Source organism: Sorex araneus, chromosome X (assembly GCF_027595985.1).
Source record: "Sorex araneus isolate mSorAra2 chromosome X, mSorAra2.pri, whole genome shotgun sequence".
Taxonomy (NCBI): Eukaryota; Metazoa; Chordata; class Mammalia; order Eulipotyphla; family Soricidae; genus Sorex; species Sorex araneus.
In genome coordinates this window covers 331,990,704-332,003,757 of record NC_073313.1, presented here as the reverse complement: position 1 = coordinate 332,003,757, position 13,054 = coordinate 331,990,704, and the positions used below count along the sequence as shown (strand labels likewise).

Here is a 13,054-nt window from a genome sequence, read left to right as displayed (position 1 = left end):
TCACCAGGGTGCCCCAGGTATCTCTGGCATCTGAGGACCTGAGTGTATCACATTCCCAGGCTTGCTCCGAAACCCAGCCTGGGTGACCTCATTCGCACCACTTGGGCTCACCTCCCCTTCCCTACTCAAAGAATCAGAATTGTGGGAGGACACCATTGTGAGAGGCCTTGCTTGCCATTTTAAAGAGATTTAGGGGCTTGCAATGATAGAGTACAGGGGTTCAGGTACTTGCCTTGTATGTGGATAGCCTCCGTTCAGTCGCTGGCCCCATATTGCCCCCTGAGCACTGCTGGAAGTGAGCTCCTCAAGGACGGAGCTGGGAGCAACCCCTGTATACTGCCCGGAGTGGCACCAAACCAAAACCAAAGCCAAACCAAGACAAGACAAAAAAGGTTCTAGGAGGGGCCTGGAGCTGTGGCTCAGGTGGTAAAACATGTGCCTCTTGTGGCACTGGCACCAACCACTGTGCATGGCCTTGTGTCCCATGGGCACCAACACCACAAGAATAACACAAATGAAAACCAAGTACAAATGATTCTAGGCTCTAGAAGGACCATTCGCAGGAGCAAGGAAGGCGCTTGGCATCAGCTGCTCTGTACTGTGTGGTAGTGGTCAGGGTGATGTGCTCCCTGGGCCTTCTCAGGCTCTCCATGCCCACTTCCTGCGGCAAGGGACCCTCGACTGTCCATGCCTGTTGGTGGACTCGACAGCTGAGGCGCTGCATTAGAAATGTTATGCCCTTTGAAATTTGAGTAGACATAGATATAGCTGTATCAGACAACACAGTATCAACCAAGGAAGAATCATTCGTGATGGAATTAGTGTTTTACATTCCCCATTTTAATGATGTGAAGCTCAGTGCACGGGTGGCTCACTGTTCATGTGGTTATGAAATGTGCACGGTCACACCTGTTTTGAAGGCAAACTATCCTTGGGTGGTGATCTTCATTTTGGACAGTGGGTACTGGAAGAAGGTGGTCCCAAAATACTAAGTGTTACTTAGAGAAAAAAATTTCCAAATTATAGTTAGTATATTTTCAGTGGTACTGACAGTGGTCTTGGTGGACACAGTGAGTGACCTCCCCTCATTCATGTCATGTTCCCGGCCCAAGACCCCACTTGACACTTCTAGCCCACCCACTCTAATTTGTTTATTTGGGGGCCACAACTATCAGTGCTCAGAGCACAACCTGGCTCTGCACTCAGGAATTACTCCTGGCAGTGCTTGGGGGACTGTATGGGATGCTGGGATGGAATCCAAGTGAGCTGCTTGCAAGGCAGACACCTTACCCACTGTACTATCGCTTCAGCCCCCTGACCCACTCTTTTTATTTCTTTTTCTTTTTGGGTCACACCCGGTGATGCACAGGGGTTACTCCTGGCTTTGCACTCAGGAGTTACCCGAGGCGGTGCCCAGGGGTCCATATAGGATGCTGGGAATCAAATTTGGGTCAGCATCGTGCAAGGCAAACGCCCTACCTGGTGTGCTATTGCTCCAGCCCCTGACCCATTCTTTTGAGGAAGAAAATTCTGTCGAAAAAAATTGGATGTCATGAATATTTTCTTTTTTTCTTCTGAATTACAGGAAAGCAAAGGTTATGACTTTGAGTCTGAAACAGACACGGAGACCATTGCCAAGCTCGTCAAGTACATGTATGACAATCGGGAAAGTCAAGATACCAGCTTCACAACCCTGGTGGAGAGAGTCATCCAGCAACTGGTATTAAACTGCATTTTCAAAGTTAATTTTTGCCAGCAATGACCAGCATAAACTTTTAAGTAACTTGAATCAGCAGGAGCTCTGCTTAGTTTGGCTTTTATTTGATATATACATATATGTATATATGTATATATGTATATATATGTGTGTGTATATGTATCTAGACACACACATATATTGAGTATATGTATATTGAATCATTTCATATGATCAACTTGAATAACCTTGAAACCCTATAATTTGACTGAGTCACCCTTCCCTTTCCACATATGTGTGAACAACTCTACCTTTATTTTACTGTTGTGTGGTATGAGGATTAAAGTAATCTACTGGGGCTTGGGGCTGGGGTTCAGTGGAATAGAGCACCTGCCCGGCCAATGTGAGACACCGAGTTTGGTCCCCGTCTACCCAGCACAGGGGCATCAGGTGTGGCAGGGTTGGGCCAGGCCTGTGAGCACTGAGCCACCAGCTTTGCACTCCAGAGTCTCAGAGTCAAACAGCTTGTCCGAAACGCTGGAGTCCGAAATGTGTAAGTCCGCAGTCAGCACACACAAGCACGTCTGCAGTGCTCCTCATGGGAGACCTGCTCACTCGTGTCCTCTTTCCAGTCGCCTAGCATGGGGGTAATGTGACTGTGTTAGGAGATAGTGTTTGTCTCTGAACACTGCAGTCGACTCTTATTTTTCCATGTACTGTTTGCATTTATGTTGGCCCTGTACTTCTATAGAAAGGTATTCCCCAGCCTGAGGGAAGTGTTGTTGCTGTTATTATTGTTCAGGTATTTGGGGGTCTCCCTCGGTGGTGCTCAGAGACTGCTCCTGGCTCTGTGCTCAGGGCTCTCTCCTGGCAGTACACGGGATTAGATGGTGCCAGGGATCTAACAGGGTCAGCGACCTGCAAGGCAAGCGCCTTTGTTTCTATGGCTTTTCTCTCTGGCCCCAGAAGAGGGATACTCCTTAAAAGAGTTTTTCCCCCCTTAAATTGATTGTTATTTGGTGATGGAGTTGCATACATTAGTAGGGCTGGTGGCCGGGTTGTCGGGGGCTGTAGAGGCTCTTGCATGCTTGGTTTGAGGGTTAATCTGTTTTGAGCTTCAGTACTTGCCTAGGTTCGGTATCACACTCTTGTGGCTCTGGGGATTCTAAACAGCGGAGCTGCTGGGGATGGAGCTCATGCTGCAGCTGTTGCATGCTTGCAGGGCAGGCGCTCTGCCTCTGAGCCCCCCTCACCCCCAAGTGGCCTTTGTGGTTCCAGCCCAGTTGCCCTAACAGCAGATTCAAGACATAGAGATCCACAGAGTTCCAAAGGCACCGTCACGCCTACACCTTTCCCCCTGCACTCAGAATTCTAGCTTTTCCATTTAAAAGGCCTTTGTGGCTTTTCTCTGCCAAGGTTTAGCCCTCACCTCCTGCCGCAAAAGGAGGGATTGGGAAATTGGAAGATAGTGTCCACGCCACACCCCACCCCTTCTTTCTCCTGTTCATTGTGTAACCTGATTGGTGTTCCATGGTAATTCCCTCACAGTCCTACTTTATATCCATTTATTCATGTTTTTGGTTCTTTGTTGTTGTTTTTGGGCCACACCCAGTAGTGCTCAGGGGTTACTCCTGACTTTGAATGCAGGAATTACTCCTGACAGTGCTCTGGGGACCATAGGTGATACTGGGGTTTGAACCCAGGTTGTTCGAGTGTAAGGCAGATACCCTCCAGCCTCTCATTGTCTTCTTTGTTTTGTTTGGGGGCCACACTGGCAGTATTTGGAGCAACCCTGGTTTGGTGCTTGGGAATTTATCCCGGTGGTCCTTGGGATTGTGGGGTGCCTGTGCTTGTGCCCCATCCCGTGGAGCTGTCACCCGGCTCTCTGGCATTCATTTTTTATTTCCTCAGTTCCCAGTACCTTAGGATGTTGGGTTGAGGGGATGGCAGTGTGTAAATGCCAGTAATTGGGATTGTATAAGTTTTTATCTTCAATATAAAGGTCAAAAAAAGAATGGAAGCTTGTAAAACTTAACAGTCATGTAAAATTGGGGCAGGAGCGATATAGTACAGCAGGTAGGGCGCTTGCCTTCCATGCGTCTGGCCTGGGTTAGATTCCCAGCATCCCATATGTTCGCTCGAGCTTGCCAGGAGTAGCCTGATGAGCACCTTTGGGTGTGGCCCCCAAACAAAAATTTAAAAGTATTATAAAATTACTAGATAACATTTTTTAGATACTGAGCCTGGTGTCTTTTCTATTTCTGTCCTTTTTTACTAATAGATAGCATGGAGATCAGCTGTATCTATTGAGAAATGTTGGAAGCAAGTCCAAGAATAGATTTTAAAGGGTCTCTTTTGGAACTGTTATCTATTGCGTGTATTTCAGAAGTGGGTTTGATTAAAAAGCCAATATTGAGTATACCAAATCTCTGCTGTATATATCTAGAACATAGATTTTTTTTTTTTTTGGCTTTTTTGGGTCATACCTGGCGATGCACAGGGGTTACTCCTGGCTCTGCACTCAGGAATTACTCCTGGCGTTGCTCAGGGGACCATATGGGATGCTGGGAACCAAACCCGGGTTGGCTGCATGCAAGGTAAATGCCCTACCCGCTGTGCTATCACTCCAGCCCCCAAGATTCTTTTATAAATAAGCACGAGAGCATTGGGTGAACAAAACATTTCTGTTCTGAAGCCAGTAGTTTTTAAACATTTGATAATTGAATGTGATATAATATTGCTAATGTATTTCCCCCCTTTTTTTAGGAAGGTGCTTTTGCACTTGTATTTAAAAGTGTTCATTTTCCTGGTCAAGCAGTTGGCACAAGGTACATATAAATTCAATTGTGACTAATAATTATATGTGTTTTGAGGCATTTGAATTACAATTTTGTAGTCTATGCACTATAAATAACCCTTCAACTAACTATAAAGATTCTATTCTTTCTTAAAGATACCTGTATTAAATGTACTTATTTGAACAAACTTCTTACATATTTCATCATTCTTTCATTTAACTGAATTCTTTAATAAAGAAAATACATTTTGGCATTTGTCTGTGGTTGGAAACCATGGTTGCATCGTAAATTAGCCTATTGAATATTTTCTAATTCCAGATCCAAAACATACATTGACTTCCTCCACTTTATGTTATATTTTGGGAGTGTTTATTCTAGACTGAATTCCAGCTCATTTTACCAGTACTACTTTTGCTAGAATATTAAGTCTAACCATGAACTTCTTTTTTAAAAAAGTAAAGTACCCGGGGCTGGAGCAATAGCACAGCGGGTAGGGCGCTTGCCTTGCACGCGGCCGACCCAGGCTGACCCAGGCTGACCCAGGTTCGAATCCCAGCATCCCATATGGTCCCCTGAGCACCGCCAGGGGTAATTCCTGAGTGTAGAACCAGGAGTAACCCCTGTGCATTGCTGGGTGTGACCCAAAAAGCAAAAAAAAAAAAAAAAACCAAAAAAAAAAAAAAAAGTAAAGTACCCTTTTTCAGAGCAATGAGGAACCCTAAATTGGGAAAAGAGTGGTACTTAATTTTTTAAATAATTATTATTTTGGGCTTCCTCTTGAGCCATTCCCGGCTGGACTAAGGACTTACTCCTAACTCAGTGCTCAGGATCACTCCTGACGGTGCACGTGGGGTGCTAGGAATTGAACCTGGGTTGGGCCCACATAAGACAAGTAGTAGCTTACCTGCTGTACTATCCAGCCCTCAAGAGAGCTACTTTTATATGTCAGTGTAGCTAGGTGAAAGGGGATCATCTTATTTTGAGCATGCATCTATATATATATATGCATATATATATATATAAAACACCTTATTGTTTTAAATGAATTTTGAGATTATTTATGTTCACCAGAGTTCTGTCTTTAGTTGAAAGAAAGAATCCATTTGACATTAGCACTGTAGCACTGTCATCTCGTTGTTCATCGATTTGCTCTGGTGGGCACCAGTAATGTCTCCATTGTGAGACTTGTTGTTACTGTTTTTGGCATATCGAATATGCCACGGGTAGCTTGCCAGGCTCTCCGAGAGGGATGGAGGAATCGACCTCAGGTGCAAGACAAATGCCCCACCCACTGTGCTATCGCTCCAGTCCCACTGTGCAATTCTAAATACATTGTTGAGAACAGGAGTTGGTTGGTAATTTTTTTTTCTTTCTGTAATAGGCCTGAGTAAATGTCTTAGACTTTCAGGCTCAAATGGGATCTTATATTTAGCCCTTAGCACTGCTGTAAAAATATGAGTAAAAGGAGGGGGATAGTTGTGCTCAAATAAAAAAAGAGAAATCTGCACTGTGGAAGATTGCTTATCATTAAAAATCTGGAATTGTGGAGAATTTGAATGTTTAAATAATGTTCTCTTGTCAAGCTAGAAGTATATAACATCCATGTATTATCTGTAAAGATGGCTTAATTCTTTTTAATTTTATACTAATAGACGTGGTAGCCCTCTGTTGATTGGTGTACGAAGTGAACACAAACTCTCTACTGATCACATTCCAATCCTCTACAGAACAGGTAAAAACTATTCAAAAGTCATGTCCTGGGGAAAATGTGTAACTTGAGTTCAGTAGATGTGTAAAGAATGTTTTCCTTAAGTTGGAATCGGTTCCCCGTTAGTCGCATCCATTTATATATGTAGTGTGTCTAGACATGAAAAGGATTTGTTTTTATGATTTTTCTGACGAGCAGAATTTTTTTCTGTTGTATATCCTTAGCTAGGACTCAGATTGGATCAAAATTCACACGGTGGGGATCACAGGGAGAAAGAGGTGGGAAATGCACACTGCATGGATGGGGAGGAATCTTATCCTCTTTTGTTCATTCTTTACTAATTCTTTGTTCTTGGAGTGGTTGAATGTGCTGGGCTTCTCTAAAAATGTGCTTGTTTATGGGGAAACATAATTTTGACATTTTCCTAATTTGCAGAGTATATTTTGTCTGTCTGCTTTTGGCATTTAGAAAACTGCTTTTAATAATTTGTTTTAAAATATCTTGAAATTTGATGAAATATTTGAAAACTATAACAATTTTTCTGTTGTTAAATTAACACCATGTAATTAGAACATATTATTATAAAAAACAAGATTAAAATGAGAGCATTATGTACTAGGCTATTATGGATTATACTCAGTAGCAGATTTTGAATCATTTACTAACAACTGAAATAATTTTGAATGATCGTTATTCTATATATGATATTTTACTTTTAGGTTTACATTTAATGTCTTGATTAGCTTTGTTTGCATTTGGAACTGTTGTTACTTTTATTATTTATATTTAAGGTTTATTTGTTCTTTCTCACTTATCTAAAGTTTGATAGGCCTTTTAGCTACAAACTTTGGATAGTTTTGTTGACAGAATTAGAAAAACAACACAGTATGCTCTTTCCATTTACTTACTGCTTAAAGCAGCCCCTGCCAAAGAGTGATTAGTTCAGGAATTGAAACCCACATCATTTTAAATTTATAATTCATTCATTCTCTCTCTCTTTCTCTCTCTCTCTCTCTCTCTCTCTCTCTCTCTCTCTCTCTCTCTCTCTCTCTCATTCTTGGGCAACACCCAGTGATGCTCAGTGGTTACTCCTGGCTCTGTGCTCAGGAATTACTCCTGATAGTGCTTGGGATGCCAGGTATCAAACCTGGTTGGCTGTGTGCAAGGCAAATGCCCCACCCGCTGTACTATTGCTCCAGACCCCCATATGCCACTTTTTAATGTTATCTGGGGCCGCTTTCAGAAACAGTGGAAAAACAGGGTCTTAGTCATTAGATAGATTTATCATGAGATATTCTCTTTGAGGTGATGCAACTTGTGTTTTGGTTAGTCCTGATTTCTCTGCTAGTAGGCAGTTAGTAGGCGATTCAGTTGAGTTGCAGTAGTGTAGCCTCTGGTAGAAGAGGAGATGGAAATGGGGAGCCCTGGGGAGACTCTCGGGCATCTGCTCTTTTCTCCAGATGTTCCAGCTGATCAAATAGAATAAAATGAAAATAATTGTGTTCTGTTTAAGTTGAAGGAAGTCATATACCATCAGTGTTTTGTAGAGATGTCAAGCATTTTTGTTCTTTCTATTTAAAGTAGACCGATTGATACCTCAAATTCTTCTAAGTAGTGTAATTGAACGTACATTGTTACTTGAAGAATGAAATAACTGATATTTAGATATGCCCCAGTGCGGCATTTTCTTTTTTTCTTTTTTTCTTTTTTTGCTTTTTGGGTCACACCCAGCAATGCTCAGGGGTTACTCCTGGCTTTGCACTCAGGAATTGCTCCTGGCAGTGCTTGGGGGACCATATGGGATGCCGGGGATCAAACCCGTGTCGGCTGCGTGCAAGGCAGTGCTATCGCTGTGCTATCGCTCCGGCCCCGAGTGTGGCATTTTCTAATGAAGCTCTTGGGTTTATTTAAAACATGTGGCACGCTGGGCTGTGCCTTGGATACTGAGCTTCTCAGCCTTTTTTCTGATTGAGGCCCCCTTCAAAACCTGTTTCCTTACTGTATCCCCCACATCCAACCCATTGGTTCCCTGGTCTCATGCTGTGACACCACCCCCCCCCACCCTCTTTATGTGCTTTTTCACCTGAGACTCCTTGGAATATCCTGGAGTTCCGCAGGTGTCACGTGGATCCAGTGGAGGAACACTACTTTAACATACTTTTTAGTTCATTGGTTTTTATATAAAGTTTTGATGTATGGTATTGAGTCTTGGCAAATGCAGAGTTATATAACCATAGCTGCTATCAAGGTATACGTTAGTTTCAGCCCCCGTTGCCCCACCAAAATTCCCTGTCATCCCTTTGTAGTAAACAGCCCCTGCAAAACACTGGTCTGTTTCATCTTTCTATAATGTTCCCCTGTTCTAGAAGTCAGGTCTTAATAGACATGTTTTAGAGGATAGACACTATATTAGTTTTTACTAGTAGGCTTATTTTTATCTATTTTTTTTTTCGTTTATTTGGTGGGAGTCATACCTGGCAGTGCTCAGGGCTTACTCCTAGCTCTGTGCTCAAGGATCACTCTTACTGGTGATCAGGGAACCATATGAGGTGCCAGTGATTGAACCCAGATTGAGTACATACAAGGCAAGTGCTCAACCTCCTGTACTATCTCTCTGGCCTCCGACCCCTAAGATTTTCTTCATTGTTGTGGGGGCCACTGCTAACAGTGCTGGGTCTGGGAGTATATAATTCTGGGGATTGAACCCAGGGTCTCATATGTACGTGCCATATCCTCTACCCCAGCCCTGTTTTCAACTTTTGACTGATAGTGAACAAAAAAGGGGTGGGGGGAAAACCCATCACGATGACCTATTTGAAATGTCAGAATTCTAGTGTTAGAGCATAGCATTGCCAAAGGACCATGTTTTACCCTGACCAAGAAATGTCTGAAAACCTAATTTGAAGAAAGAAGTTTTGGGTGTCTAATAGCCCAGTCTTGGCAGCAGGTGGGCACAGTGCTGCACTGTGGTTAAGGGTGTGAGCTTCTTGGCTTTCAAACCAGAGTTCGTGTGGGCTAAGCTTGATTAGCTCTGCTGACTTAAAGGTTAGAGAAGTTTCATTACAAGATAATGGAAAAATTTGCCACTAGCCTTCATTTCATTTTGTATGCACAGTTTTGATATTTTTTAATATTTTTTATCAGTTTAGATACACTAACTTTTATGTCATAGTTCCAAGAAGTTTTGTAGAAAGTTAAATTAAGACTAGTCTGTACATACTTTTGATTGACAATCCAGAAAAAGTGATTCATAACTGTACTTGGGAAGAAAGATCTGGAAAATGATAATGTGCACTAGTTCCTGCCACGCTCTCTTCAGTAGTCGCTGTTTCACTCTTCACTACGTGTCTGTTATTTCCGTTGGCTTATTGCATGAAGTAAGATGATCTACCTGGCATTTTTAATTGCTACGATTATTTTTTGTTGCTATGGGTTTTTCTTTTGTTGTTGTTGTTGGTTGTTGTTGATTTCATAGAAAATCATATATATTTAGATGCTAGCCATCCATTTCTCTATACATATGCCAATTTGTGTTAACCTTGTGCTCCAGGGAAAGACAAGAAAGGCAGCTGCAACCTCTCTCGTGTGGACAGCACAACTTGCCTTTTCCCGGTTGAAGAAAAAGCAGTGGAATATTACTTTGCATCTGATGCAAGGTCAGCATCCTGGGCTGATTCCAAAGGGAATTTAAACTTTTCATGCCACAGGAAGCGCAGAAGTCTTTCTGTGTCATTCCTGCATAGAAGGTGTATGTGGGAGAGAGGCGGGGCCACAGTCAGCTGTGCTTAGGACTTACTCCTGGCTCTGTGCTCAGGGATCACACCTGGTGGGCTAAGGACCACGGGATTCTGGGAATCCAACCTGGGTTGACCCATGCAAGGCATAGGCACCCTGAGCACCACGTTTAAATGTGGAAACCTTAATTCAAGACTAATTTGCAACCCGGTTACCTTTTTTTTCTTTCTTTTAGTTCTTGGGTGTACCACTCCCAGTGTCATGCTTTTATAAAGAAAATAGTATTAGACTAAGACATTTGAGCTAAATGCAATGGTTAACTGCACTTCTCAACGAAAAGCTAATAAGTAATGAGGATAAAATGGAATCACTCAAATTGCTAGCAAGTATTTTAGCCATTGATGTGCCAGAAAACTAAAAAGATCTAACAATGAAGAAGTCAGTTGGTTTAAGACTTTAGAAGACATAGTGTTTTTTTTTGTTTTGTTTTGTTTTTTTTAAAAACAGCTTCATTGTTTTCTAAGTTTTGGCAGATATATCGTCAGTGCTAAGGTGAATTTTTGGTGTCCTTAAATAAGTTACTGTGTTGTGGCTGGAGAAGTAGTAGAGGGACGAGGATCCAGGCCTTTCGTACAGCCAAGCCCTGTTTGATTAACTAGTACCACCTGGCGCCCTACGCATCCCTGGGGGTGGCCCTGGGGGCCGAGTGACCCCCAGCACTGCAGGGCCCAGGCAGCACTGCATCCTCAGACCCTTGATTAAGATCCCAACCAGGAGAATCCTGCCTGGCTTTGGAGGCCCCCCTCAAAGTGTTTCTGGTTACAGAGTTGATGGAGGTGGCCTGAGTTAGCCAGAAATCACAAAGATGCAGTAAGCCTTTTATCATTTACTCATACATTTACCATGAAAAACACTGGGCAAAGCCATGAACTAGCTTGATAAGGTAATGGGGAGGAACAGGAAAAATTACCCACACGAAGCATTTCCTTTTTGAAGGAGACTTTTATCAATAATCACACAAGTGTAGAGTTTACTTGTGACAAGAGCTTCAGAATGCCTCAAACATGGCCCAGGGGCCCACAGGAGGTGCGGGGCATCAGCCTGGCTACTGCCCCGTTCGGGGGAAGCGTCTTAACCCTCTTCTGCCTCTCTGGCCTTGGCTTTTTTTGTGTGTGTGTGTGGGCCACAACTGGAGGTTGTTGGGGGACCATGCTCGAGCTGGGGATAGAGCCCTGGGGGCGCAGCCCTCTTCCTGGGTCCTCTGGGGGAACTTGTAATTAGAGTTGGAGAGTGTCCTCTAATTGCTGTTTGGGCAGAAGCAGGCTGGTGGGAAGGTCTCTGAGGGAACGGAGTGGAGCAGGGTGTGCAGTAAGGAACCGGCCGAGAGCCTGGAGAACTTGAACTGGTGGACACAGAAGGGGAATCCTTGGGAGTTAACACTTTGGAGGACTTGGTGAAAGGATGAGGAGGAAGTAGCTAAACGTTCCTCTCAGCTCCAGTCTGTATTTAGATTGAGGCAACAAGATCTTGTTATTCAGTGTCTCCAGTAACCACCCCCACCCCACTCACCCCTCTGAGGAATGGCACTCACAGCCAGCCATGACAGCGTCAGAGTTTGTCTTTAAATCTGGCCCTTGCGTCTAATTTTGACATGGTTTTATTTATTTATTAATTTTGGTTTGGGGACTACATCCGTTGGTGCTCAGGGGTTACTCCTGGCTGTGTACTCAGGGATCACTCCTGGCGGTGCTCGCAGGGGACCCTATGGGGTGTCAGGGATCAGCCCCGGGTCGGCTGGGTGTAAGGCCAGCACCCTACTCGCTGTACTATTTCACCAGCCCTGCTGGTTTTCTTTAAAGTAACCTTCCCTGATTATGAACTGTGCTGTCTCCCTGCCCCTTTACAGTGCAGTCATAGAACACACCAACCGGGTCATCTTCCTGGAAGACGACGACGTCGCTGCAGTGGTCGATGGCCGTCTTTCCATCCACAGGATTAAACGTACCGCGGGAGACCACCCTGGGCGAGCTGTGCAGACCCTCCAGATGGAACTGCAGCAGATCATGAAGGGTAAGTGCCTTTGTACTGCCTCCTGCCCTGGAGTGGGCGTCTGAGCACATGATGCTCCGGGAAGGGCTCGGCCCAGAGCTGGGAGGGCGTCCTCGGAGAGATGATCTGCTGGGCCGATAGTTCTACACCGTTGTTTCTAGGGAAAAAGAGGAGAAATGTGAACAACAGACCATATAAACCGTATTTGATATTTGACTTGTACTTGGGGGGTTTACGCCCACTAGTACCCAGGGGACTGTCCCTAGCTCTGCTTAGGAGTGGATCCTGGTGGTCTTGGGGGAACCAGATGTGGTAACAGGGGTTCTAGCCGAGGTCGTGCTGCAGATGCGTGCAAGGCAAGTGCCTTGCCACCTGGACTCTCTCTGGTTCAGTATTTGGCATTATTTATTTATTTATTTATTTATTTATTTATTTATTTATTTTGCTTTTTGGGTCACACCCGGCGATGCACAGGGGTTACTTCTGGCTCATTCACTCAGGAATTATTCTTGGTGGTGCTCGGGGGACCATATGGGATGCTGGGAATCGAACCCGGGTTTGCCATGTGCAAGGCAAATGCCCTACCCACTCTGCTATCGCTCCAGCCCATGTATTATTTTAGAAACATGGTTTATATTCTGTTTTTATTATTCCCTTCCCCCCTCTATACTTAAGTTTTCTCATATATAAAATGAGGATAGTAGGACCTTCATTAAGATTATGTTGCAGAGAGCCGGCAAGACTGCCCAGCAGACAGTGTGTGTTCACTGCATGCAGGAGCCCCAGTTTGATCCCTGGCACATCGGAGTCCCCTAAGTACCTCTTGGAGTAGCTGACCCCCCTCCCAGCACCACAGGCTGCGAACCCCCCTTTTAAAAATATTGGGGACCAGAGTGTTAAAAGTAGGTAAAGGGATATTCTTGATAACCTTTCAGTATCAATATTGCAAACCACAATGCCCAAAAGGAGAGAGAAAAGAGACAGACAGAAACAGAGAGAGAAGAAAGGCGCCTGCCATAGAGGCAGGCAGGGGGTCGGGGGCAGTTGGGGGATGATGGGAGGGAACCT

At 44.2% G+C, this 13,054-nt stretch overlaps 1 protein-coding gene across 1 annotated transcript in view; it reads left to right on the top strand.

Moving 5' to 3' along the window:
* GFPT1 (glutamine--fructose-6-phosphate transaminase 1) overlaps positions 1 to 13,054 on the top strand; it is a 62,593-nt gene that overhangs the window by 30,255 nt on the left and 19,284 nt on the right. The window contains exons 6-10 of the mRNA XM_055121515.1: positions 1,586 to 1,720; positions 4,463 to 4,524; positions 6,147 to 6,226; positions 9,753 to 9,858; positions 11,844 to 12,007. Coding sequence (XP_054977490.1) covers positions 1,586 to 1,720; positions 4,463 to 4,524; positions 6,147 to 6,226; positions 9,753 to 9,858; positions 11,844 to 12,007 — 547 coding nt within the window. The remainder of the gene's footprint in view (positions 1 to 1,585; positions 1,721 to 4,462; positions 4,525 to 6,146; positions 6,227 to 9,752; positions 9,859 to 11,843; positions 12,008 to 13,054) is intronic.